A 26,815-nucleotide genomic window follows, 5' to 3' on the forward strand; every position below is an offset into this window, starting at 1 on the left:
TTAGCTGTGCTAACAAGGTAATTTTTAGCTGGCTTATCCACAGCGGCAGGCAGCTCAATGCAGGTTGCCACAAAACCTGCCTGAGGAGCTTGTTATGATGACAGGTCGTTAGCTCCTGCTTAGATATACTCTAATAGCTGCAAAAGGGGAGAACTTCTTTCCAGGTAATATGGTTTTCCTTCTTCATTGCAGAGTTCATTCTGAGCTCTCTGTGAATGCTGCATGTCTATAAACAGAAGTGAAGGCCCTTAAATATAATTGTAAAATGCCATTGGGTTTGTCTGGGGGTAATTATACGTGTAGAGCAGGAGTTTTGAGTTACTATAACAAAAGACATGAATGGCTCAAATGTACTAATTGAGAAATTTGTGTTTGCGCAGCAACCAAAACAATTTGTGTGCATATGTCGCATCTTGAATTTGGTGGATGCTAGCTCTACAGCAGCCTAGCTGTGCTGTGCAGCATATGTGCCCAGACTTCTGACACCTTCCTGCTGTTACTGTGGAAACTATAATTTATAACTCCAGACTTGTATGTCCCTGAAACCTTTTTTTTTTTTTCTTTCTGCTGAGGCAAAAGGGGACGAAGTCTGCAGATAAGAAAGAAATACTCCTGTGCAGTATGAACCCAGCTGGTACACAGACTGTATTTGATTTACATGATTATGCCTGATGGAGAATCACATTTAATGGGTATAGTTGCATTTATTTTAATGGTGAAATTCCAGGTGGGTGTGCTACATATCAACCTAAGGCAACCTATCCTGAGAAATGGAAACTATAGAATGCAAGGGGGAAGAAAAGCATCCGTACTGAGTCATATGTTTCTGAATCGTCAAGTATGTGGAGGGGGAAAAAAGCCTCATCAGACTCCCTCCCTGCCCCCAACAGGCCCAGGCTGAATTGAAAACACATATAGCAATCTCTGCTCTGAGTAACTTCTGCATGGCTATATAATTTCAAAGAGAAATGCTTTTGGGGTGATGATAGGTTTTGTCTACATCTGTAATGTCTCATTTGTCTTTGGATACCCAACAGCCTTCTCTTTGTTTATTCAGAGATGAGCAAACATGAAGCTGAATGCACTTTTCAATGGTCAATGTAAATCAGTGTGAAAAATGGAGATCGTTATAAAAATATATACACACGTATATATTTAGAAAGGTTTTCTAGATTGATTGCTCCTAAACTTAGAGCTTGACTCCTCGTATGTGCAGAGAAGTCACAAAGAGACAGTTGTAGCCCAGGGACAGTGAAGTGTGGTCACTGACAGATAAAATAAAATTCAAGCCTGTTTGCATTTTAATGGATTTTAATCACATGAGAGTTTGGGGAAGAAAAAATAAATTTTTTAATTTTATTTTTTTTATTTTTCATCATTGTGTCCAATTGCTTCAGGGCTACCAAAACTAGTTCCAGGTACCAAGATACTGCCAGTTCTCATCTTGTGGTTAAAAGAGGCTTTTACAAAGACAAGGGATGTGCATGTTCATCATTAGTCACTGAGCGCAAAACAAATAGCACTGGTCTGTAGATGTGGCAAGAGAAGCAGAGCTTAAAGTTTTTGGCAAACTACATAGTAAGGAGGAAATGAACAAGATGCCATGCATGGTTTTTATCGCCAGAGATTTACAAAAATAAGTTTGACATCCATCAGGGGTTGGGGGGCAGGGTACCATCCTGCTCTAATCATGTGGAAGCAGCACGGTCTGTCTTTAACAAACTAAAACTCTTGAATAAAAGGGAGTTGTTCCTTAATCTTTCACTCTTTGCTGCTGCCTCTCATCTGTTTGTCATTTCTGCTGTCTGTGACAAGATCTTCATACGTATTTTAAATGTTCTTGCTTTGTACTGCTAGCGTGGACTAGCTCTGCCTGATCCACCACTCCCTCCTGCTGTCTCTGCTGCTGCAGCCTCATTCATGCTTTATCTGCTGCTGCTTGTTTCATCCGAAACTCAATTCCCTGTGCGATAATATTGGCTGGAATTTATCCCTCAACCCCCCGAAATAATTTTAGGTCAAGAACACCCTTTCAAAGACAGTTAAACAGGGTGTTTTGAGAAATTGAGCAGAGGATGTTTAAAATGCCAAGATATTTTATAATGGGCAGAAAATAGAGAAGCTCAAGTTTTTGCCCTGTATTTTCTTTTGTTATATCACTAAGTGGATGTTTGTGTATGTTTATACTCTGATTTCGTGTGTGTTTTGAAATCTCATTGTACTCAGTGGTGGAAAATTGGCTGCTTAAGTAAAGGCATGTTAAGGACAGCTATCTACAGTAGCTGGAAGGAAATGCTTCTCAAATGTATTGTCCAAGTTGGTTCTAGTTAATAGTCTCTTGGGTATGTGAACTTTCCTTACCTTCTCCACCCATCTTCTGGCAGCAAACAGAATTCTTAGTATTTCCATTTAAAAATAAATAAATTAATACAAATCAGTGCTGCCCCTGTAAATTGTTTCCCACTAGGAGTGAAATGGGTTTCAGTAATAACTCATAAAATCAGTTGTGTGGATTGATTATTCCTACTGGGGGGAACCCCACAAAACAGTACCATAAAGCAAATCTCTTCAAACTGGATTAAAATTACTGTATTTATATAAAGAGTCCCCTCTCCCTTTCCTCCCAGTCTGGTTGGATTTACTGTTAAAAATGCAGTTGCGCAGCAGGACTGCTAATTAGATGTTATCAGGCCTGTTTCTGCAAGGCTGTGACCTATACATTTCTGTTCAGCATTGCTGTAGGAAAGACGCTTTCTCTCCACTGGTTGTTTATCCTTATTGGGTTTATTTGTTCTCCTTCTAGGATTCTGGAGATGAGCACCTGTGGCTTTACCCTCTCTGATAGAAGGGGGTTTGGATTCGCTGTGGGGGCTTCATGATGTCAGTTTGCAAAACATATGGCAGGGAAAACATTTGTGAACAAGTCCGTGTTTGCGCTTAGGGGATTTGTGGCATTAACACTAAGCATCAGATAAATCACATAAAAAACAGCGTAGCGAATAATGAAAGGTTTGGTCCTCACAAGCTTTATATTTTGCAGGTTTGGGGGAACTTGGCAGGAGTGAGAATAAAAAAATGAGTTGTCATGGGCTCTAGGGTTGGAGGTTGTTTGGGGCGAGGATGCGGGGTTGCCTTTATTTTTCATAGCCTAACCTACTGGAGAGAGAAGGCCATGTAAGTAGAGGGGAAAACCCAGTTGAAGAATACCTGAAATACTGCACCCCAGCTACAGATCCTTTTAATTAGCTAGCCCATCATCAAAATGTACATTAATCATGCTTATTTAGGTTTGCCAAAAGCATAGTAAACCTGCTCCACCTGTTTTGGTGGTATCTCAGGAGCCTTGATCTCGGCATGGATAAGGTGTCCAAACCCAGCTGGCCTACAAGAATGAACTTCCCCTGACACGGTGTTAGCTCGGCACTTGCAATTTCTCTGCCCTGGCACTGTTATTTCTTCCCACACTGCCTCTTTCTTTCACAGTTAGTTTCCCTCAACATTATACAGAGTAGGCAAGAAGAAAGAAATCACCTGCTATATTCTGAAATTTCAGAACAAAATTGAGCTTTGATTTGCAAATATTGACAGCATGTGGCAATAAGGACACCAAAGAGCTCTGAGTCAGGAGGCTCCTGAGCCTTGATCTGAGCCAGCAACTCAGTGTCCTGCCTTGACCAAGTTGGTGGTGACCTCCTTATGCTTAACCAAAGTGGATTTTCCTTCCGAAGCCAGCTTTCCCTCCCTAAAAACAGGTACAATATCTGGGTTAAATTACAAAAGGAAACTAACCTCATATAACCTTTAACTAAAGGTTAAAGAGTAGAGCTGATAAAAGAGGTATTACAGGTTGTTACCTTGCTGTACCGGATTAAATGTGGAATTCAGTTTATTTGCAATAAGACATCTCTTTGCATAAATCTAAATATGGCTCAGAATCCCCATTTCATTTATGTAAGATCCAATCTCCTTCCCCTAAAGTTGCGTGTCTGAACCATCTTTAAAGGATGAAAAAAGTCCAGTCCTTTGTGTATTAGCATTGCATTACTGAAATGCATGAAGACTTTTCAGATGTTAGGGAGAAAAATGGAATAAGGAGCGTTCTGGTGCTTTTGTATGGGGTTTTGGTTTTAAGTAGGTCAAATCAACTAACCGGTGCGTTAATAGCTGGTTCTAGGTTTGTCTGAAAACATTTTGAAGATGCCAGAAGGAAGCAGAGTGGGTCTTTTTAAATAGCATGGGGAGTACTGGAGGGCTTCTTTTACATTATAGTTGAATCCCTTGAGGTGGTCCCTTACTAAGTCATTTGTTTTAAGTGGTTAAAATAAGAAGCTAAATTTAGCCTATATGTCTGAATGACCTGGATAATATGCAAAAAAAAATGCACATCGCTTGTAGTAGGTTTTAGTGTCCTCTGCACTCTCTCTTCGTCAAGGAAAGTAACCTTGTCTGTCTGAGACAGTAGTGGTGGTCAGATCTCCTATTATCTTTTTTTCCCAAAAGCCTGTTGAGGCAAAAAAAACCAACCCAAAAGAAGCCCCTAATCACTGGTGCTTACTCAGGCTTCAAGAAACGTTCAGGTTGAAAATAGCTAAAGAAAGTAGAGCAGCAACAGGCTGTGCAGTGATGGCAGAGTGACTGAGCATTTAAAACTCCTAGGTACGGTAGAACACCACTTCTTAGAGCTTTGTGATTTGTTTTTCTTTATTTTTCCTTTATTCTTCTCTTTCATCGTGAAAACCACCACACATGGGTAGGATTGTTTTTCAAACCACGGAGGCTGTGTTTCTGTAAAGGTAGGTTTAAGGGGAGGGGAATTTGGCAATCCTGCCATCGCTCTGCAAAATTAAGTTTATGGGCTAAGATTTTTAAGAGTGGTGACAAGGAATATATCTGTTTTCTTGAAGGAAAGCCAAAGATTAAAGCTTCTGAGAGAAATAGCCTGCATGGTGCAGTTCAAACTGCACGTGAAAGCCTGAAAGACTGTGTGTTTGTTTTTCAGTTTATTCATCTTGAACTTGTGATCGCTATCTCATCACCTTGTCTGTTCCTGTAGCTAGTCCTCTTCTCCGCAGAAATGCTTCTCGGCCTTTGCTCTTCCCATACCTCCCTGTCTTTAGCTGGCAGAAGGCGGCAAAATGGTCTTGCTCTCTTGAAAGTGCTCTGTGATGGATGAATGTCAGCTGATTGATGCCTCCTTGGCAAGGATGGGGGGTAAAGCTGTCTGTGGGGGCAGAACCTTTGGTAACGGTGCTTTTGCCAAGCTCCGTGCACTGCTTGTGGTACATGTACGTTTAGCTTTGACCGCAAGTACACTACTACGTTTTTGTGTACACTAAAAAAATGTGCAGGAACTGAGCAGTGTTTGCTTTTAAATTGTTTTAGTTTGGGTTTTTTGTTTTTGTTTTGGTTTTTTTTTTTTCACAGCTGCCTTGGGCCATTTTCCTTTTAAAGTTCAGGATGCTTTTCCTCTAGTCTTCTTCCTGCACTGCTGCAAAGAATAAAGAACTAAGAGGGAACAGCCCAGTCTGGATGCTCGGTGCTGAAGAGACTATAAAATGGAGATTAGGGGTCGGTGAGAGCAAGCATTACAGGGAAAAGAACAGGGGGAAGGGTATGGAGCTGGGTAAGAAAAGGATCATGCATAAATGAAGAGGAAAAACTGCAGGGTTTTTTTTCTACCGCGAATAATTAACTTTTTTGCTATTCTTCATTTTCTGCTTCCTAAAACTCTCATGAAAGCCTCCCCTTGCTTTGGGGAGAAGTGTCACTTGAGAATCTTCTCAGAACTTGGCAGCTATGTAATAGGGGCATGTAATCTTTTATAATCCTCTCTACAGGTTTGTAATAACCACTTCTGTTTTGAGATTCCAAAGCATTTTGTAGGCCAAGTGGGAATTTAACTGTGAGAGAAAAATGTACTTAATATTCAGGAGGAAAGATGAGTGGTCCTGGGCAGGGAACGAGAACTGAATAAGAAGGAAGGAAAACCTGCTTAGTATTGTAGGAAGGGTCACAGCGATGGCTTTGAGCAACTGCGGGTTCTTTGAAATTGTAGGTATCCTGGGAACCAAATTGGTTTTTACACAGATAGCAGCTTCTGTTCTAGTGATGTCAGGAGATTTACAAGGCTGCACAATGAGCTGCTTGTTTGCAGGCGCGCACAGGAGGCTGGGCTGAGCATGAAGCGCACCTGCATGTTTTGTAAGGTCCCCACCTTGATTGGGTTGTGTTTTCTGGTTCCACTCGTTGAGCTACGAAGTGTGCAGATGCTTGCACGATTTGAGGTTGCTGGCACTGATCCATTCAAGAAGGTGCCGATGTCTCCCGGTAGACACATCTTTCACGCTGTCTCTCATGAACCTGGCTGGGTGCAGACCATGAGAATGGGGACAGAGAGAGGAGAGGCGCAGCTGAGGGAAGCAAGGATCAATTACCCTTTGTAAGTTTAGCAATCGGCTACCCAGCATGTAAGAAGCTTAGAGGAGCTCAGCAGTGTTCAAGCTAATTGGCAGCTTTAAACTGCTATTAAGAGCTCCCACACCTTTTGCTCAAAGAAGCTGCATGGTGACAGTGAGCTGGTGCAACTTTCTGCTTTCTAATCAGAATTACCCTGCCAGGCCAATTTTAGCTTCATGCCTAATTTTTGCTTCTGCTGCTAGCTCCTTAGCTCTCGTTTTTTAGGACTTTGCGAGAAAGCTCGAGACTGTTGGCACACTCAGCATCTGCTTGCTAAACTACTCGTAAGATTTTAAGACTTGCGGTTTCTTTTTTGGAACGACTCCATGTTTTTCCTTTTTGAAAAGAAAATCTCGGTGAAACTGCTTGCATGGTTGTGGCCTAACTGAATTTGTGCTCTAGAGCTTCTGCAGGGCGGTTGGGTACCGGGGAACACTGAGCCCTTTTAGCAGATGTTGGGGGCTGAGGGTGGTAAATGTGTTAGCACAGGTCTTGCAAAAGGTTTGGTTTTTGAATTGCGTGTGTTATGGGGAAATGAGAGGGGAAATCTTGGCTGATCTCTAGCATAGTCTCAGCCTTGGTGTGAAAACTACTAAGCGTTTGATAGGCAAAGTGGTGACGTTGCAAGTATAGGGGCAGATGTACTGACTCGGGACCAAGTTAAATTGGCAGAGCTGTCTGGGAGCTCAGCTGAGGGAGTGAGCCTGCTGTACCTTGCTCACTGCTGGCTGTCTCTTGTACAGACAAGTCACATCCCTCCTAGGGAAGGAATGAAAGTGTGGGAATGATGTCAGCAACAGAGAGGAGAGGCAGCAAGAGCTCATCCTTCTGGGAGATGCCAGGTTGGTTGAACAGTAGCATTCTGTATTTTGTCCCCTGCTGGTTGCAAAGGAGACAGCCCTTGGCTGGCTATTAGGTATTCGCTCATCTGATGGCTTAGCCCTTCCCATATAAAAATTGCTCCTTATACTTTTTATGCAGATAATCTGTAGGAAATTCAAGAATCTGGCTGGTAGCTCTGGCCTAGTGGACAAAACGTTGATGCCCACTCTTCCAACTTCAAAGGTTAGTCTTGCTTTCCCTGTGAGGCGAGACTGCTGCATGTGAGAAATTCAGAGCAGAAAGGTGACTCTTCTCCCACCCCATCCCAGATCTCATCAAAGCTTTCTAGCAACTGGTAGACAAAAGCTGTGCCCATATCAGTTTGCAGAAGACATGCACGGTCCTCGTTCAAAGAAGGGAAAAAACCTCAAAACTTTATCCATGAGCAGCAGATACCTTCAGACTTCTCATCTCTCAATTTTAAGAGATTCCTTCGCCCAGACCTGGCATACTGATGGTAGGGAAACGGAAGCATGCACAATAAATGTAAATATTGCCACAGTGATATTTCTATGAGGGTTCAGGGCATGAAAACTCCACCTGACTGAACAGTTTTTATGTGATTCTGTCTGTGGCTTATGAGGTTCTCCACTGGCACAATGGAAAACCAGTTTTTAGACTGTGTCTGATCACTGCCACTCAATAAAAGAGTAGTGGAAAGTTAATAGGTTAGATTGCCAAGATTGACCTACGCTAGAAAAATTAAAGATCTTGTGAAGAATTTGTGTTGCAGTGCCAAACGTGTTGGAATCTGAGAAAGTCATGGCACTGGTCATGGCTTCTGCCAGCTTCTAAAATACCATTTTCACCTACTTAAACCTTTTATGGCTTTATTCTGTGCAGAATGGGTTTTCCAGGTAGCATTTTGGCACTGTAACCAGTTGGTGTGAGAGCATTTGAGATCACTGAAATCTGATGGTTTGAATAAGCTTTCTTTACCTCCTACCCACGATACTAGGTTTCCATACAAGAATTTGGTTATCATTGCATGCAGCTGCCAGAGGAGAGCAACTGAATTGAGGGCCAGTCGTTGCACGTGTAATGAAGTTTGTTGAGTGCAGCTATTAAATATAACAGAAAGAATTCACACTAGATACTTACCTCTGTAATAACATCCTACATAAATAGTGTGCCTCTCATCCCAAAGGATCTGCTCATGCTTTCTACACTTAAAATAACACCTACTTCACCAGAGAGATCTGTTGCTGACCATGAAAATGTAGTTACCTCTTAACTGAAATGGAGCTGTGCCACACAGTGATTTAGAAGGGCAAATGAGCAATGCTGTATCTCACAGTAGCTACAAGAAGCTACTTAGAAAATCTACAATCATTGCCCATGTTGTGATTTGAAATAAAAAGGCAGGATTAATGGCTTTATTTCTGTAATGTGTACTGGTCATATTTCTAAGTGTGTTGTGATTTCAGAGAAGAATTAATCAACCCTAAGACCATCATGTTTGCTCCACAGCGTGTGAGTCTGAGTTACCACAGACAGAATGTGCTGGATTTTCCTTATCGTATTATACAATTAGTCATGAGCATTGTATGTTCTGTGTCAGGACACTGTGGTGGTTGTCTGTACAAACTTGGATGATGAGTGTCCCGTCCTTCTCCCAAGTGAATTTGTGCATCATGATAGGTTTTCTTTGAATGGTTGTTTCTGACAGTGCCTTTCTGCAGTCCTGCTTGGATCAGAAACCATTGCGTATGGCTGGGAGTTGGTTTGAGAAATAAGAAATGTAAACAAAAGCTATATATATCAGCATGAGAGAAAGTGGAAGTTGTCTTGATTGTGCTTTTCCTAGCAGACCCTCAGTAACTGACCTCTGTCATCGTCTGCTCTGTGTAAATGTTGAGAGATTGTCCCTCTTTTAGCTGAGCCAGGGTTGCTTCGATGCCTGTGTCTGCTCTCAGGGCAGCAGCGCTTGAATTCTCTGTTTTAAGTCCAGATCCTGAAGATCTTCTTCAAAACATCGCACAGCTGTCTGAAATAGTTGCAGATATACACAGCTGTATGTAGCATAACTGTGCTATTGCTGTTCATTTTCATTTGCATTAGTGACTTCTTTTGCAGAAATCCTGCCTTATTACAAGATGCAGGTTTAGGGGAACGAAACATGTTGAGACATGGTGTATTTCCCTTTCTGCCATATCTTTCCCTTGAATCATGAGCTTCATCAGCTTTTAGAGATGGAGTAAGTTTAATGAAAGATTTTTAATTGCCGTTTGATGCTTCATGCCAATAGTAAGGCTTGAAGTTTCAGCTTCTGTTCAAGGGCTTGATAAAGGTTCAAACTGATGATTATTTGAACTGGACTGCGTACTCATGCACAGCTGGGTAGGTTGGGGTACTGACAAGCTCTCAGATGACAGCACTTACCTAAAGTTCTCTGAGTCCCATCTCTATGGTAAGTACATAAAACACCATGGAAACATTGACATCGGGCAAGTAGACCTGTTGTCAAAAGGTGTTAGGGCTCCTACTAATCTCCCTTCAGGGGGGAAAAAAAAAATCCTTCCTCCACACAAACTTGGCCACTAGATTAGTTACTCAGCTGCTTGGCAGCTCCTTATTGGAAATACTAGGAACAGAATACGGACCGTAATAAAGTTGACGAAAATTTGGCAAGTACTTCAGTAAGTCCTTGATTTCACTATAGGAAGAGTGTGGTTCAAAAAAGGAGCTTTGACATATGCCAGGGGTGCTCTTGTCATCACTGGGATGGAGGTTTAATTTTGTGTTTTTATTGATGGTAGGTAGAGAGTGCTTTCTGGCAGAGAAAATGAAGGCATGAATTTACCTTTAATATAGTTCTGTTGGCCTGATTTCTGCTAATAATGTACTTTTCACTAGTTCGGAAAAGGAGAAGAGATGCCCTTCTTCTGGTTGCAGAAGATCTGTTGGGGACTAAATGACACTGGAGTGCTTTTCATCTCTTGGAAATAACTTGCTGATTCTGCCCATTGCTTGCTTTTTGGAAAGTATTCTCCACTTGTGAATGCATTTGGAATTTTAAAAAAAAAAGGGATTGTTGCATGCTTGCAATGGAAGATTCAGAAATGTTCCCATCTGATAGCACCAGTACTACTCCCTAAATACTACTACGCTGCTGTCAGTTTTCATAAAATGTCTTACCCTTTCTGTGGGGATCAACTTGGCACTGGCTGCTTCTTCCCTTGTTCCCTTGCCCTGCACCAGTCAACACTTCTTTTTTTTTTTTATGCAGTTATGGCATAACTCTTCCCATTCCCCCCCTCACTTCTTTTTAAATACGTTCTGTAGTTAAAGAATAATAAGGTACAAGTTGTCATTTTTCTGAGAGAAAGGGAGCTTTGTGGATATTTATAACATGCCTAATGGCATTTCGGAGCCCCAAGGAAAAACAACGCAGCTTCAAATCTTCAGCTATGTCGGATGTGGCAGGCGGGCAGGGCTGCTGTTCTCGGGTCAGCAGGGGAGGATGTACTGAGAAGGGGATTTTTTCCAAGCTGTTACTTAACTGATATTAGCATTTGAAGGCACATAAGGCATGACCTTTAATCCTGTGTGTAGACTAACCGATCTGCTTGCTTGAATGCCTCATTGTAACGATGCAGAATGGAAAGGATTGCATCAGACCGGAGAAAGAAATCTTCTGTCACCAGAACTTGCATATTTAGGTGTGTGGCTGCATGACCCCATCCCACACGTAACATCTGCAAACTGAGCTTTCAGATGCACCTCCCCAATCTCTCCTCCGACTCCTGTCTGAAACCACATTCATCAGTGAGTTACCCTCCAAAGCACAAACCTTCCTGTATGAGCTGATGGATAGTAGCCCCAAACTGAGAAAGGACAGCCCTGACTTTTTGGTCTTTCCCTGAAGTGTTAGTGGTCCTAGTTACATGTGGACTTTTTGCCATTCACTTCCATAGCGATTCAAACAGTGGTGGTAAATTAGTTTTATGGGGCATTAGTGGAAGAGGTCGGTGGGTTTTATTACATTCACGTGAAAAATTGGAGCCAAGAATGTAAAATGAAAACTGAAGATGAAGAGTACCGGAAAGCAGAACAGGATTTGTGAATTGACCGAGTGTATATGTGATACTGTGTAAAGTCCCAAAGAGTCTTCAGTCTAAACTGGTAACATTCTTCAGAATAAGTTTTGAAGTTACAGCTGTTGCGAGAGGCTCTGAAGAGGTCAACCACGCAGGAGGGCTAGCTGAGAAATAATTCAAATAAGTGGGACAAACGCAGCAAAGCCACACTGCAATTTTTGTTGCAGCGAGTTTTCTTGTGATGTGTATTCATCATTCATCTGGTTTATGAGGTGGGCTTGCAGCATCAGCCTCGAGGAGAGGACTGAAGTTGTGGGATCTGATACATCAGAAAACCAGCTTGGAACTGCACTCCTCTTTGTTGAAGAGAGCACTTGGTCAGCCTGCAGGGGTGGTGGGGCTGTGTCCCAACGTGTTTGAAAGGATACCAGTACAAACACAAAATATTAATGCTGTGGTGTTCTCTAGTGGTGATTGACAGCTCCAGACACAGAGATGGCATGTTACTCTGCCAGCAGCCTGTGGAAAGCTGTTCTGACGTAGCCAACCCACTTGGCAGCAGAGCTGTGGCTGGCCCGCAGCGCCTGATGACTCAGTTAAGTCCTGGAGTTGTTATTGCAGTGGAAGAAGTCGTTCTGTTCTTTAATTCCTTTGTGCAGCCCATAGATCAGTTGGATGGTATCCTGCCAAGGCCTATAGTTAGTAGAAATTATAATGCGAAAGTCTTTTGGGGCTGGGTGAGTCGTGACTGTAGATTCTGCGTTGGAGCTAATGGCCTAGAAGGGTTTTCTTATGGCAAAAGAAAGTCTTACCAGCAGTTCAAAATATAGTCTACTTGATTATCGCTCAGCATAGCAGCTGGAGGCACTCTCTCACTGCTAGCTCACCCACGTGAGTAGCAGGACAGGTCACGACTGCATTCTTCTTTTTTTTCCCCCTTGGTGATTTATCATGTGCTTTTGTTACCCAAGAGACTAGATATCCAGAGCTGCGGTCTTCACATTTCTGTGGCACACTCATGCTAGGAGCCCATGTCTTCATCATTCTTTCTCATCTTCCTTCTGTCAGCCCATTGCTCATAAGTTTGTCTTCCTTAGGCATGGGTAGGGTTCATGTGCTGCTGTTTGGGAAAATGAGGTCTAAGCAGGAGCAGCAGTGGTTTTATTTTGCATCTGGTTAGGTTTTTGGTTGGACGCCATGATAAATGTGAGTTGAAGTCGTGCCAAAAATCTATGTGGAGGGTTAATGTCTATAAGATGGACAAATACGTAACTTGTGAGAGAGTCTGTTGTGCTCCAGGAGTTTGCACAAATGCATTTTTGCTTCAAAGAGATTGTGGTGGTTTCTCTTAATTATGTTTATGCCTAAGTAGAGTTTTGGGCAATTTTGAGACCTACAGAGTTGCTTGTCACTATTGGAAACTGAGCTTTGTTAGGGGAGGTAACAGTGTGGAGCCTGATTCCGAATCTCAATTTCTTCCTTGAATTCTCTCACCTGAAATTAAGGGAACAAAGGTGCATTTCTTTATTATTCAGAGCAGTAGGAGCCATGCAGTTCTCTTCTTTTTCTTGCTTAAAGGTATCAGATTGCCTGTTTCAAGTATTCTTCTGAATGATCATGGAAATCCTAATGCAACATGAGGTTGAATTAGGTACCGAAAGCCATCTTTCAGGTTAATTCTCTGGCTTCAGAAGTTGACATGTTCCTTTCAGCATGTAGGCAAAGTTGCTATTATATGCAGGAAAAGATCATGAAGATGTTGCAGCTTTTTTAATATGGTGGGATTTGGCATACTCAGGGTCTGCAAGGAGTGAAATCAGTTGGAGGAGTTAATTGCTTAACTTCTAATGCTCGTGTTCGAACCTGCACTCTTCCTTGTAGTTGGGAAGGTGCTGGGTGTTTGAGGATTCGCTGTCCTCTAGTGGTGAAGCTGGGTAGAAACTACAAGAAGCATCTGTGCTTGGCTCTGTGCAAGGTACTTGTGCTGAAAGGAAGCTGACATTACAAAACACTTTGGATTTGAATACTCCCTTTGCCTAATGGGCTCCTGAGATAGTCGAAAGATGTCCTGGACTGCTGCGCAGCAAGCCCCTGGCAATATTATGATTTTTTGCAGTGTCTGTTTTAGACCCCTTAGAGGTAGTTCGAAGACTTCAGGAATCTACAGTGTATACATTGAGAATGGCTGATTTTTAGATCAATGCAAGTAAAGTTGTATAAAACTAGAGTGTAGGATAACACCAAAACAATGTTACAAAGCAATGAGAACTTTATCTCAAAACTTCAGAAAGAGATTACTTCAAACTTTTTTCTAAGTTTGTGTAAATGGTGCTACCCACGGCTCTGTTGCATACATCCTTTTTTTTTTGTTATTCATATAGCATTTCTGTCTCCTGCAAAGAGATTTTTATAAGTTGAACTGCACACTTGAACTCCTGGGGCAGCCCTCTTTGCACCCAGACTTCTTATAGCACTGACAGCGTACCTTGCTGCTCAATGGCTTTCTCTGCTTTTAGGCTTGGCTGCTTGGCAGTGAAGTCTGTCTGTCTGCTGTGCTTGTTAGTGTGCTTTCCTTTCCTAGTCTTGGAGAAAACTTCTTAGTAATGAGGGGTACAATGTGAAATGTAGCTCAAGCCTGAGAGACTTAAGGGAAATCGATTTTAAAATAAATTTTAAAAGATCAGCACTGGAAGCCGAACAAGTTGGATTTTGTTTTGTTTGGCAGGGTTTTGTTGGGGGTTTTTTTGGGTTTTGTTTGAGTGTTTGTCACTATAGTGGCTGTGGCTAAATGAAAATGCTGGAAGATTCCTATTTGTCACAATTTAATCATAAAGCTTCCTTACCAAAAGATGCTAGTAAACCTCAATTAAATGCCCGTCCCTTTGAATTTTTCCCTTCCTCCTTCAAGCCTGCCCTCTTCAATCCCCATCTTCCTTCCTGTGTGTCTCTATCCTTAATCTCAAATAATCTAGTTTATTGAGATTTAGGGTACATTCGGGGCCCTACCTATTTAACCATGTTTTTGAGAAGGGAGTGGAGGGAAGATGAAGTTTGCGTGAGAGCTCTTGGACTTCTCTTTTGATTAGGTTTCAGTCTTTCACAAAGACATTTATATTCCTCTTGAGTATTGTCATTTCTGTAAATCGTGCTATAGATAAATAAGTATTCACAGTGTACCTTACTTAGCGTTCCACATGGGTGCATCCCAGAATTAGCATTTTTGTCTTTTTAATATGCTGAAACAGGCACTGCTAAGTACAGATTGCAGTTTTGGTTCGCATCTAGCTGCGGAACCACAAAAGCAAAGAAGGTGGTTAATGACGCATGCTAATGATTCTGGTGTTGTGGTTTGCTGTTCGCAGATGTGAAGGGACCACCTACACACAGACTGTCTTGCGGCCAGTCCCCCTACACTGAAACGACAACATGGGAGAGGAAATACTGCATCCTGACAGACAGCCAGCTGGTGCTGCTCAACAGGGAGAAAGAGGTGAGAGAAACTCCCGTTGGCCACTCGGGATTTACCTTTTGGCCTTTATTGGTAAAACAGGAAGGCAGCATTTTTCATCTCCCCTTTATTTTGTTCATGAGTTTCATGAAATGTGTGAAAGGGGGGAAGAGGGGAGCTAATCTATTCTGCCTGTGCATGGCATGGCGCTCATAGTTATAATCCAGTTAACCCAGACGCCGGTTGCATGGAAGAGGTGACAGCAAACCGTGTGCACCCAAAACTTCCTGCTGGAGTTTTAGAACCTGCATTTAAGTCTGCCACTATACCTTGCTGTATTATTGCTGCTTTTGATGGCAGTTAAAGCCACCACATCTATGCAAACCTACCTCCTCACATCAGTGCAGACAGAAAGGTAGGGAAAAAGTGCAGTAAAGGTTGTTGTTTTGTGTCTCTGTTGGAGTGCTGGGCAGAGAAGATGTGTGCAACCTTCACACTGCGCAGTCATCCTTACTGCAGTCACAAGGTAAACTGATTGAGGCAAAGGTTTGCCCTCTCTCTTGCTGAACACAACAAGGAAGATTTGGTGCCCCTTGGCATGGATACTCAAAGATATTGCAACCAGCTTTTGCTTTAATTATAAAATTACTCTCTGTGTGGTGTGTGTGTGTGTATATAGGATGTAGTACTTGGCATTGTGCCTGGCCATGAAGGTAATGTCAATATGGCTGAAGAACAGGCATGCGTTAGTTGATTGAAGCACTAAACAAACAAATGATGGTAAGTCCCTTCTCCTAGACTACGCCATGATATGTTTTTTTTCTTGTGATATTTGATGTCTACTGACTGTCATGAATACATGAGCTTTAGAAGCATTTGATAACGCTCCTGGGTTGGCTGGTTTGTTTAATTATTCTGCTGTAGATGTACCCTGTTTAAAAATAAATATTTCAGAAGGAGCTGTGAAATAGGAATGTTTTTGGATTACTGAAATAGATTTTATTACATATAAATGTCCATGAATTTGAGTCTAATACCATGGTTTCCTACATTTGGAGATGACCTGAATTTTGGGTTGGTTTTTTTTTTTCTCAATTCTTCTGAAGCTTCTGTGTGTGGCTGTGTACTGGCTGAGAATATAAGACCTGTTCCTGATGTAGCACTAAATATTATTCATCTTCAGCTATGACCAGGTTTATTTACAAGGGCTGAAATATTTCCTCACATAGGGAGAGTAGGAGGAAATGGTTTAGAGAAGGACTTGAGTTATTAGAAGGGAACAACATCAGTGCTAATGCGTAGGAGAGGTGATCAAATACAGGGAAAATGGAAGGCCCATATCATGATGCTTGTTTACTATGTAATTATTTTTCTAGTCTGACAGGACTGTCGCCTAAGGAATTAAAGCATATACTGAAGAAACTTAGGGACATGTGAGAATTATTCCTAAAACTGTACTGTACCAGCACAGTTGGGCTAAAAGGATGCATCTCATTAAAGAAGTGTAATTGAAAACAACACTGGTTCATATCACAAATAATTATCTGAAGGTGGTAATCATGCACTTATGGGTTCTTAATTTCTCTCACTACATACAATTAAAAGCATTTTGCTAGGAGTAAGACGAGTCTTTTGCTTAGATCCTGAGGAGTAAATATGGGAAGTCTGATGTATCGCTGCTGTATTAAGTCAATATATACTATTTTTAAATACACTCTGCTTTTTGTCAGAAACTGGAGGAATTCTGTATCAGGCTATATAGAGCCTGGGGTTTAAGTATAGCAGTTGCCCCCAAAAATTGAGCAGTAGAGTAAATCTTTGCAGTGTGCTCTTAAAGGAGCCTGCCCACACTATCACAAGAAGAAATAACTCAGTTTGGCAAATGCTGCATGCAGATGAACCAGGCAGACATGCCTTTGGTGCAGGTGTGACTCCCCATGCTGATAATGCATTTTGTTTCAGAAGCTAGTAGCTGGAGTCAGATTTGCCATTCTGATTTTAAAATAATTTGGGACTACTGTACGTGAAAGGAAAAAGGGAACTCCTTGCAGAGTCATGAGTACCCTGTCGGAAAATAAAAGCCTGCTTTAATCTAGCTTCTGAGTCTGTACACATGGCAACGTACATACAAGCCCTGAAAGAAACACAAAACATACAGGAGGAGAACTGCTAATTAGGAGAGACACAGAGCTGATACTCTGGGCTTGCACCTTCTTCTTGTTTTTCTGAAATACAAGTATCCCTTGTAGCTTTCATGAGAAAGGGGAGGCGACTCAGTTAAATTTTACTTGGCAAGTCATTCAGAGCTGAAAGAGGCTCTATGAAACGTGATCTAGAAGTAAGAGTGAACAAAGGCCTAAGGCAGCAATGGGGAGAGATGCTTGGGAAGACCATAATGATTGAAAAGTATGTAGGAGGGGAATTGAAAAAAGCCCATGGGGGGAACCACAGGTAAAAGGAGCCTAAGCAAAAGACCAGGTGAATGAGGAAGAGGGAGGTTACTTCAAGAAGAAAATTGATTATATTTAGAGTAAAAGTAATGGAAAGGTGAGCAGGTTTTTTGTTAACCCAAAATGAGGTGAGATAGGCAACGGGAAGCTGAAGATGGAGGGTTTCCTGCTCTGAACATGGGAATTGCTGATAGAGTGAGCAGGTCAGAATTTCTTTGGACTGCTGAAGAGGACCTTAGAAAGGATATGAGGGACAGAACAATACCCATCAGTAAGGGGGTTGGTGTGGGGGAAGAAGGAAGAGATGTTAACAGCAGAGTGCCCTTGCAGCTGAAAGGGAGCACTTGCATCATCTCAAGGATGGTGTAATTTGAAAGCTGTAAGTCTGAAGCATCTCATTTTAGTCTCTGTGCATCTGCTTTGTTACTTCATGGAATAAAAATCCAAGAAGCTTAGCCCATGTGAAATTGAAAAGGAACAGGAAGGTTTGATGTTTATAATACTTTGTAAAATCATTATGCAAGTATGTATGTCAAAGCCAAAAAGTAGGAAAATGTACACAAAATGCAAACAGGTAAATGAAAGACGTCTTAATTTTTTCAGGTACGATGTTAAGGTTGGTTTCTTTCTGTTAATGCTGTTAAAATATGTCATCATGAATTGCATAGATTTTTAAGACTGAGGGAATAGTACAGAAATAAACAGAGTAGTAAGAAAACTCTTTTCTTACAACGTCCCACCACCACTGTGGATTTACTGTCTATCGTCAAGGCAGTTTGGATAGAGTATGTGCAAGAGAGATTTTGTGCTGCGCAAGCACAAGAGTAGGTTGGAAATCAGAGAAATGTTGAGGTTCAACTTGATCCAAAAATATCTGTAATTACGTAGACAAAAATAGTCTGATGGTATTGCCTTGTGCAGTGTAGAAAAATATTAATTACTTGACACCTTGTCAGCTTTATAAAATGAAAATAGGTGAGACTGAAGAATATAGATTATTAATGAAGGGAAGAGATTGATGCCCAAAAAGTAATAGGAAAAAAATGAATCCCTGTAGAGACAGGAGAGACGACTTAGCAAATAAGGAGTCATGAGTGACAGGAGATGTGCGATTACTACAACATATCACGGTGTGGCAATATCTAGCAGCATTTTCCAAAACTGGAACAGGTCCAGATTGATTCACTTATAAATCAGGTATTTTTTCTACGAGGAAGACTGTTTCCCACTGTCAGGAAGGTGTAGATATTTTCATAATTTGTGAAACCTGTTCCATAGGGTAAGAGCTGTGAGGGCACAGTAAAAGTGTCTGCAAATCAGTGCATTTTAAAAAGGGAAAGAAAAAAAGATAATCCATTGTACAGCACTTCCATGAGGGGTGTGGCAAATGGTTGCATGTGGTTTTGGGCTGCTTTTTAGTTAGTCTTTGTAACTTGGCTGCTGTCCTCCAGACTCTTTTAATTTTGTGTTCAGTTGGAAATGAAGATGAAGAACACTTTTCACTGTTAGACTCTTCTTTTTTCCTCCCTGCACCCAGAACTTCATCTTTCTCCTTGGATTTAGAGGTGTTTTTAATCAAGGGGAAAGGATAGTATAGGCCTACATTCACTGTGACAAGATCTACTACTACTTGTGCCGGTGACAGAGGCCAGCAGCAGGACATCTCTGATGTATTTTCCTACTCTTCCATCTCCTGTGACTGACACCAGTAGTGGAGCGACAGCAGTGCTCACAAGAGCAAACACTGATGCATTGGGTCCCAGGGGAGGTTCTTCAGAAATGCCCTCTGCCATTCTCAAAGGACTTGTCACAGTGGTATCTTACAGCAAGTATGTTTTACCTGTAAATAGGAGTTTGTCAAAGCTGAACCCAGTCATAAGAAAAGATTTGATTCGATTCCCAAATTAATATAATTATTTTCCAAAAGCCCAAAGAAATGTTTGTTGTCCACATTTTTAAAGTGGATTTCTGTTTCAAAATTTCAGCTAGCTTATAACTTTCTGGAGGAAGGTAAAAATTAAAATGAATTATTTAACTGTTTTGTTGACATGATTCCAAAATTCCTCACTATTAGTTCAAAAGAGGTTGCAAGTTCTCAAGATTTTGTCTTCCTGATCTTGAAAAATCTATCTGCAATGAAAAAACTTTTTTCTACTTTTTTTTTTAAGAACCTAGCTTGGTTTGCCTTGAAAGAGGCATTAAATGCTTGAAAAGCTCTTACTCCTATTTTTTCTGAAATCTCTTCTTCTTCAAACTACTAAAAATCCCAAATACAGGCTTTTTATGCTTAAAAAGCATGTTCAGTGGCTCGTGATGCTGTTCAAGAGTTTGAGTCTGAGCTCGGAACCTGTGCTCCTTAAACTGTGAAATTTGCCAGTGAAACGTGGCACAAAATCAAATTTGTCAAGAATGCCAAATTTATTAGTATTTGGACTGTACCTACGTACCTTCTTGTCCCAGAGTTACACTGCTCAGCCCTGAACCAGCAGCTTCAGCACCTCATTTCAGGGTCAGACGATTCCCAGGTTAGTGAAGTCTCAGCAGGGCAAAGAACAGGATAACAAAGCTGGATGGAAGAAAAAGAGCTGAAAGCCTAAATTGCCATTCGAGTCGTGACTCTGCAAGACTTTATAATTCTCTTCCATCCTTTGCTGAACTGCTTGCTGGAATGGCAGGGGCTGGAGGAGGGTTGGGAAGATTGTGGATGTCTGGCTTGGTGCTTACGTGGTATTTAGCTGTGCCCTTGCTTGTTTCAGTGCCACCCCATCTGTGAATCTGTTTTGACCTACCACAGAGCCATTTATATACCTGTTTAAAAACATGTCCAGCCCCAAGAGATGCAGAGCTGCTGACCAAGCTCGTTTTGCATGGTCAGGAAGCTGTATCTTTAAGAGCAGGCTGATCTTATGCTAAGCAATAAATACTGGTCCCGCAGACTTGGAGTTAGCTCTTTTTTGTCAGTGTAGGCCTAGAAAGACAGCACAGCGCTTTAAAGTCAGACTTAAGGGTGGATCTTTTTTAGCTACTTTGCTACTTCAGTCTTGTCCATGAAATTGTGGGATGTTTGTATATTCTCTGGTGTAGATCAAGCTATGTAGCATTAAAATCTTATTCTTTATACAGTTTACAGAATTACTGAGTGAAATAAACAGTATCATTTTTTTTCTCAAGCCACTATAAATACGGTAACAAAAGCAGTTTCTTTGCTGGTGTGGACTGTACTGCACCAGATGAACGTAGCTATACCAATGAACCTTTTTTAGTGTGCAGCCTAACCATGTTTTCCTTGTCTGGGCAAATGTTAAGTACAAAGGGCTAAGTGACCCAGAATTAGGACCTGAGCTCTCAGTCAGTCTTCCTGTTAATGGCTCAGTTCCTCTTTGAAGATAAATCCTATCTCTGGTATGCAGAAACAGATTTGTTTTTGACACCAACTCCGGTGTGCTGCCTGTTTGCTTTTCCCAAGGACACAAAGGACAGCGTGGACTCAATCACCATTCTCCTCCTCACCCTCGGCAGCGAGTCAGTACATCCATAGCATCCTCCTGGCTATCGTCGCTGTTCTTGTATATGCTGTTATCAGGGGGGTAGTAGTGCTTTTTTTCATGTCAGTGGATTAAAACAATGTTTCTGTCATCCATGTGCGGAAGCACACATGGATACTGAAGAGGGACTATATTAATTTCTCGGTTAAAAAAAAAAATCTAATAGTGGAGAAATCGGCCCCGCAGAAGCTGTATTGGTACAGAGCTAGCTTTTAGGTATAGGCGCAACAAGTTCACTGAGAAAGGAGGAGCACAGGGGTGGTAGCTCAACGCTTTTAAGGTGTGCTGAAGCAGGTTTGTAGTATGACTGGTAATAGCTGTTCTGGCAATAGGCCTTGCATCATCCCACCAAAAAAATGCTCTGAAGGAAACTGGGAGAGGCAGGAGAGGTGGTGGAGCAGAAGAGCATTTAGAAGGGTGTAAGACTAAATGGAGCCTCCAGATGAAAACTGAAAATCTAATATGTGATCTTGAATGAATGAATGTGGCATAAACTAACAAAATTAGCCTCTGCTTAACTTCCTAATGTGTTCTTGCATGGAGATTGTTTGGCAAAGGAGCTGCTGTAAAAATCTACCAGCAAAGAAAGTAGTCTTAACAGAACAACCACTAGGGATTTGGGAAACTAGTTTTGAAAAATGAGTGCTGTTTGAAGGAGACAAATAGACTAGCGTAGTAATAAATAGCATTAAAAAATGACCTTAAGAGAATGCTAGGTGCTTAAAAGTCAGGAAATGCCAGAACTAGTTTGTGAGAGCCATTGTAGTGTAGCCTGTTTCTAAAATAGTACAGTATCTTGTACATCTTTTACAACCTTCAGTACAAATGAATAATATCTTTTTGTTTGCTATTAATACTCGGTTTTCAGAGATGATTGAAGATATGAAAGGATAAGCAGCACAGGAAATATGACAGGGGCTTCTATTCCTTTAGCTGCAAGCTGTCTTTTATGTAGCTATATGAAAATAAATTGCCATATTGCATGTATCACAGCTGTACTGTTGAAGCCAATGTCCTCATCAGAAGTGCACTGAAATGTTTGGGGCCCTGAGGGGTTGTGCCTGCCTCCAGCCCCTGGATGCTGCCTCTCTGCCTCATCCCCAGGGTTTCTTCCAACTGTTGAATATAAGCACTTAATGCAGCCCCACAAAGTTACAGGTTCCATATATGGCAACAGACATTCAGACCAACAGCTTTAGGATAAACAGTTCATCTCTAAATAACATTGCAGTAACAAACATGGATCACGAGTACGATTATCTGGGTTGTTACAACAAGAGATGCAGTAACTCAGTAGCACAGTTATCCAGGTCGAAATGCCAGCAAATCCAGTAATTCACCAATACTGAGCTAAACTTAATATCTGAGTATGCAAAGACCTACAAAACCATGGTCAGAACCATGATTATCAGGCAGACCAGCAGGAAGCAAGGCATGGCTTCCTCAGATGAGCGACTCGGGCCAGCTGACGGACTCGGGGAATTCGCAGTTCCCCGATTGGGGTGTCTTCTCGTTGAGACATGGAACCGCTATCTGGACTTACTAATCAACCATCACATCCCACCTCTGGCCCCGCTCTGTGCCAGTCCTTTGGGGTGCATGGGACCCAGAAATACCAATAAGGCACCACTTGGCCCTAGGTGCCCACCCCTTGGTAGTGACTCAGCCAAGGAAACAGTGGTTACCATGGGCCAAGCCCCTGTCTGGCTTGGTTCTGGACATACATTTTTCCCATGCAGTCCCCATCTTTGGTGACCAGCCTTTTACCAGCCTAAAGGATCTTTGGTGTCTTTTGTCTTTTGAACTTCTTCAGAAGAATGCGTATGTTCTTCAGAAGGGTAGAGTGAAGGATGTCTTCCTCCTGCTGGAAGCAATGTCTTCCTGCTGCTGGAAGGATGTCTTTTGTGGGCTGGGGCTCTCTGGATTGTACCTCTGGCGAGCAGGTAGCTGTCTGAAGTTTTTGTCTGTCTGCCTTTCTATATGCAAAGTAACTGATGCTTGAATTAATCCACGCTGATCATGTAAACAAAATCAGGGTGCACAAAGGGGTGTGTATAAATTTATAAAGTAGTTGGATTCTCTTCCTTTCCTCCAAATCCCTTTGTATGTTTTTTTGGATTGGATTAGGAGCACATCAGGCTTGTTTCTTGTTCCCAGACATACGTGCTGTTGGACAAAGAGACTGTATCAGGCTCTTTTAGAGCTCTTGGCTGTTGTCTAAATGCCCTGCACCTATAGGGATAGGTAGCACAATTTACCACTTTTTTCCAACATAACAACCACTCTAGCAAAATGCAGTTGTCCAGGCAGGTGTTTTAAAGGCAAAGTTAGGAGGGGCGCAAACCCTGAGGTGTCAAGTTCTGCCAAAATTTCAGAAGAGAAACAAGATCTTTATACATTCAGTACTTTTAAAGAGAATTAGCGTACAGAATTTTATTACTATGAAACAGTGAGGAGCCCAAGCCTTTCTTAGAGCTTTCTGAGGTCCCACTTTTAGGATGAGTTCGACTTAATCATAGAAGTTCTCCCCTTTCTCCATGTGCCCAATACAACCAGCCAACTGTCCGTTCTCCTCTGACGTGCTGCAGCTGATCGCTGGATACGTGCTGAGACTGCAAAAATGCTTTTGTAATCTCGAAGTTTCGCATGTAGCCATCTGATCAGCCTGACTCTCCCGGCGTGGAAGCAGGCAAGGCTGGATGGCAATGTGTCCGGCACTCGGGAAGCAGTTTCGAAAGGCAGGACTGCCACGTTAGTCAGAAGGGTCGGCTGTGTTGTGACTTGATACCTCTGGAGCGCAGGTTGCTGCGCACCTGCATGCAGCCCTCTCCGGGCTGCGCACCCGTCTGCATGCACCAAGGCTGCTTACTGCTGCAGTGCCTTCCCAGTGAGCCTCAGGAATTTCGTGGTAAGGCCGGGCATGGCGAACTGTGCCTGAAAGTTATTACCAGATGAGTAGAAAATTAATTTCTTATCAAGACGGCACATTAACAGCGTGGCCCGTGGCAAATTAACAGCTGTCTGCATCCTTTTTGTGCAGGTGCCTATCGATGGGGTCCAGGAGCCACAGGCGGATGCTACCAAAGGGCGCTGCCTGCGCCGGACGGTGAGCGTCCCCTCCGAGGGCCAATTCCCCGAGTACCCGCCAGAGGGGGCCACCAAACTAGGTAAGTCGAAGCCTTGGCTGCCACAAATTGATTTTAATTTATAGCTGCAAGCTGTATCAGAGGGCACTGCTTGCCGGGCAGCATCCTTGGGAAGGAGCCTGCTGAGGTGGGTAGCGTCGCAGCTAGGTGGTGGGGGAGGTCGTGCGACTGTGGCGTTGTTTGTAAATGCCTGCTAGCAAAATGACTTCTAAACACCAGGATTTATCCAAACATCAGTGAGGTTATTATGGGGTACCAGAGAAGCTGGGCTGTTGCTGCACATGGGAAGGTTTGTAGCTGTGTTTGTGAGTTTACTAGACAGACCTGGGATTTACGACTGAAGATCAATAGGAATGCAGCTTTTGCAGATAGCTGTAAGTGGTTCCTGCTGGTTTTTAGAACTGTTACGTGGTTATGTTTTACCTCACTGTGAGTCTCTCTGGAATTTCCTTTGCTGGATAACAGGTTTTTCTATGACTTACCTCATGCCTGTTCAGGGTGCAGTTCCTAAAAGAACTAGTCAACTGCCTGCTGCTGTTGGCTATAATTATACATGTTGAAATCTAGGGAAAGCAGAAGAAAGGGCAGGTATTAAAAATGACAGACAAAAGCTCTGTTGCAGTAGTTTCCCAAGTCCAGATTTGGCCCGGTTCCCCTTCTTTATTCTATCCCACCTGTGGTTGCATAAAGAGCATCATTCCAACGCTTTCTGGAAGAAAGTAAGAGTGAAAGGAGGCAGCAACCACACACAAGTGTGAGCTCTTCTTTCTATTCCCAAACTATGCAAGAAGCTTTCCTTGGCATAAGCTGATCAGATCTAGGAGCAATTCTTCCTTAGTTCAGCTGTAAAAAATATCAGTCCTGGGAGAGAGTGAGGAAAAATGTAACATGCATCTCTGAAAAGTAAAGCTGCCTTGATAACATCATTATCAAAGGTGAAGAGCAGGTAAGGTATTTCTCATTGCATAGGCTCAGCTGGTTTTTATGCCAAAGGATTTTATTCTGCAAGTATATTTATTGCACACAAGTAATTAAAATCCCACTCTTTCAGATAGTTAATTAATACATTGCAACTGTGGCACTTATTTATTTGTACTTGGCTGTAGCACCGCTTAACTCTTCCTTATTTGAGGAAGGCAGATAGGGTGGTTCTTTTGCATTTGTTTGATTGCTGGATTAGAAGTCTGAAAAGAAACAGGGCAGGTTGGGGATTTAGGAGGGAAACCTGTAAAATACTTGGCAATGAGTGACACATAACACAGCCCCTATTGGATTTGTTTGTGGCATTTCCAACGCAGCTCTAAATGATCATCTTGTTTTGCCAGATGAAGAAATACTCATTGTTCAGTGTTAAACATGTTTACACAGTGTTATAGGCAAAGTACTTACTCCAGGTATGTGGCTAGTGAGATGAATGAAGAACCAACCATATTGCAGCTGCTCTGCTCTAGGCAATGAATATTATTTGCAGCTTTGCAAGCTAGAAAGACCTTTAAAATCTAGGATTCGAATCCCTTCTTTTTCTATACCGTGTGCAAAAAATGTGTAGAAGAATTTCTAGACTTCACTGAGCATCTGAATAGCTGGAAATCCCAGTGTTAGATGACTGTGTTATTTGTGTTTATGCATTAGGATGTATTTTGCTACAATTTTAGATGCATGTGATGTCTTGTAGTGTGCTACTTGATGTATGCCTGACAAGAATATATTAAAAGTACAAGAGAAACTCATATCAATGTATCTTCTCCATATGAGAGCTGCAACTGTAGTGAATACAGTCGTCACAAAGTGTGTAGCTAAAGGAAATGGGCACGCAGTGCAGGGGAGAAGAAGAAAGGCATGAGCTGGAGAAAAACTGAGCAATGCTCATACTGTGAGGAAGGATGAGGGTAAGTAGGAGGGAAGGTTACATATAATCTCTGATTGCAGCACCCTAGGTAGTTCCCGCGTTTTTACAGCCTGGTTAGAAATGTCTCTTATCGTGATTACAGAATTCCTGCTAATGGAAAAAAGTGGGTTGATAGAGAGCAGTGGGAATAGTTTTGTGTCAAGATGTTGAGTGAGAGGACAAAACAGTGAAGGAAACCATTGAACAACTTCATAAAGAGAAAGAAGTGGATGGTGGCAGCCAGAATATATCACCAGCAGGTACAGGTAACAACTAGACTAAAATAGCTTTGGAATGGACGCCAAAAGCTGTGAAGCACAGTAGAGGCAGCTAAAATGTCTAGTAGAGAAATTGCTATGTAGAGCTGATAAGAATATCTAGCTTGTCCTAGGGAATCACGTGCATAACATGGCAACAGCAGGCATTGCATCTTATGATGGTATCTGAAATTACCACTTGCAGATGAGCTCCTTAGGGCTGGCTGTAATGTAAAGATTAAGGCAAAGCGATGGCATTTGCTTTTTTCCCCTAAGGTTGCCATGCTATTCTTGTGATTGATTGAGTTTTAAAAAAAAAAGGGGGGGGAGGAGGAGGAATCAGGTGATAGAACTCTTTCTCATCTGTAGCGCTACAGTTACACCTTGTACAAAATGTCAAGAGTATCATATGAGGTGAGTGTTTTTGTTAAGGGAGCAACTGGAACAGTGCGTGTTCTTCAGGGCCTCTGTATAATCAGCAGTAGTACCAATTCTGCAAATTTTTTTGGCATTCTTTATAGCATTGTGCACGCATCCTACGAAGTGTAGGAGAGAGAAACTACCCAAGTTACAGCTGAGAAATCGAAGCAAGAGATGTGTAACTCACCAGAGGTCAACATTAAGTCAAGTGTGCTTTACCCAAGGGCTGCTGTAGTCATTCTGGCTGTCTCTTTCATTTTTACCCTTGCTGCAGGGTTGGCTC

At 42.1% G+C, this 26,815-nt stretch overlaps 1 protein-coding gene across 1 annotated transcript in view; it reads left to right on the plus strand.

The window, feature by feature from the left end:
- RASAL2 (RAS protein activator like 2) overlaps positions 1 to 26,815 on the plus strand; it is a 124,402-nt gene that overhangs the window by 10,004 nt on the left and 87,583 nt on the right. Inside the window, 2 exon segments of the mRNA XM_035898065.1 lie at positions 14,741 to 14,868; positions 23,862 to 23,988. Coding sequence (XP_035753958.1) covers positions 14,741 to 14,868; positions 23,862 to 23,988 — 255 coding nt within the window.

This window comes from Egretta garzetta, unplaced genomic scaffold (assembly GCF_000687185.1).
Source record: "Egretta garzetta isolate BGI_Z169 unplaced genomic scaffold, ASM68718v1 scaffold187, whole genome shotgun sequence".
Lineage (NCBI taxonomy): Eukaryota > Metazoa > Chordata > Aves > Pelecaniformes > Ardeidae > Egretta > Egretta garzetta.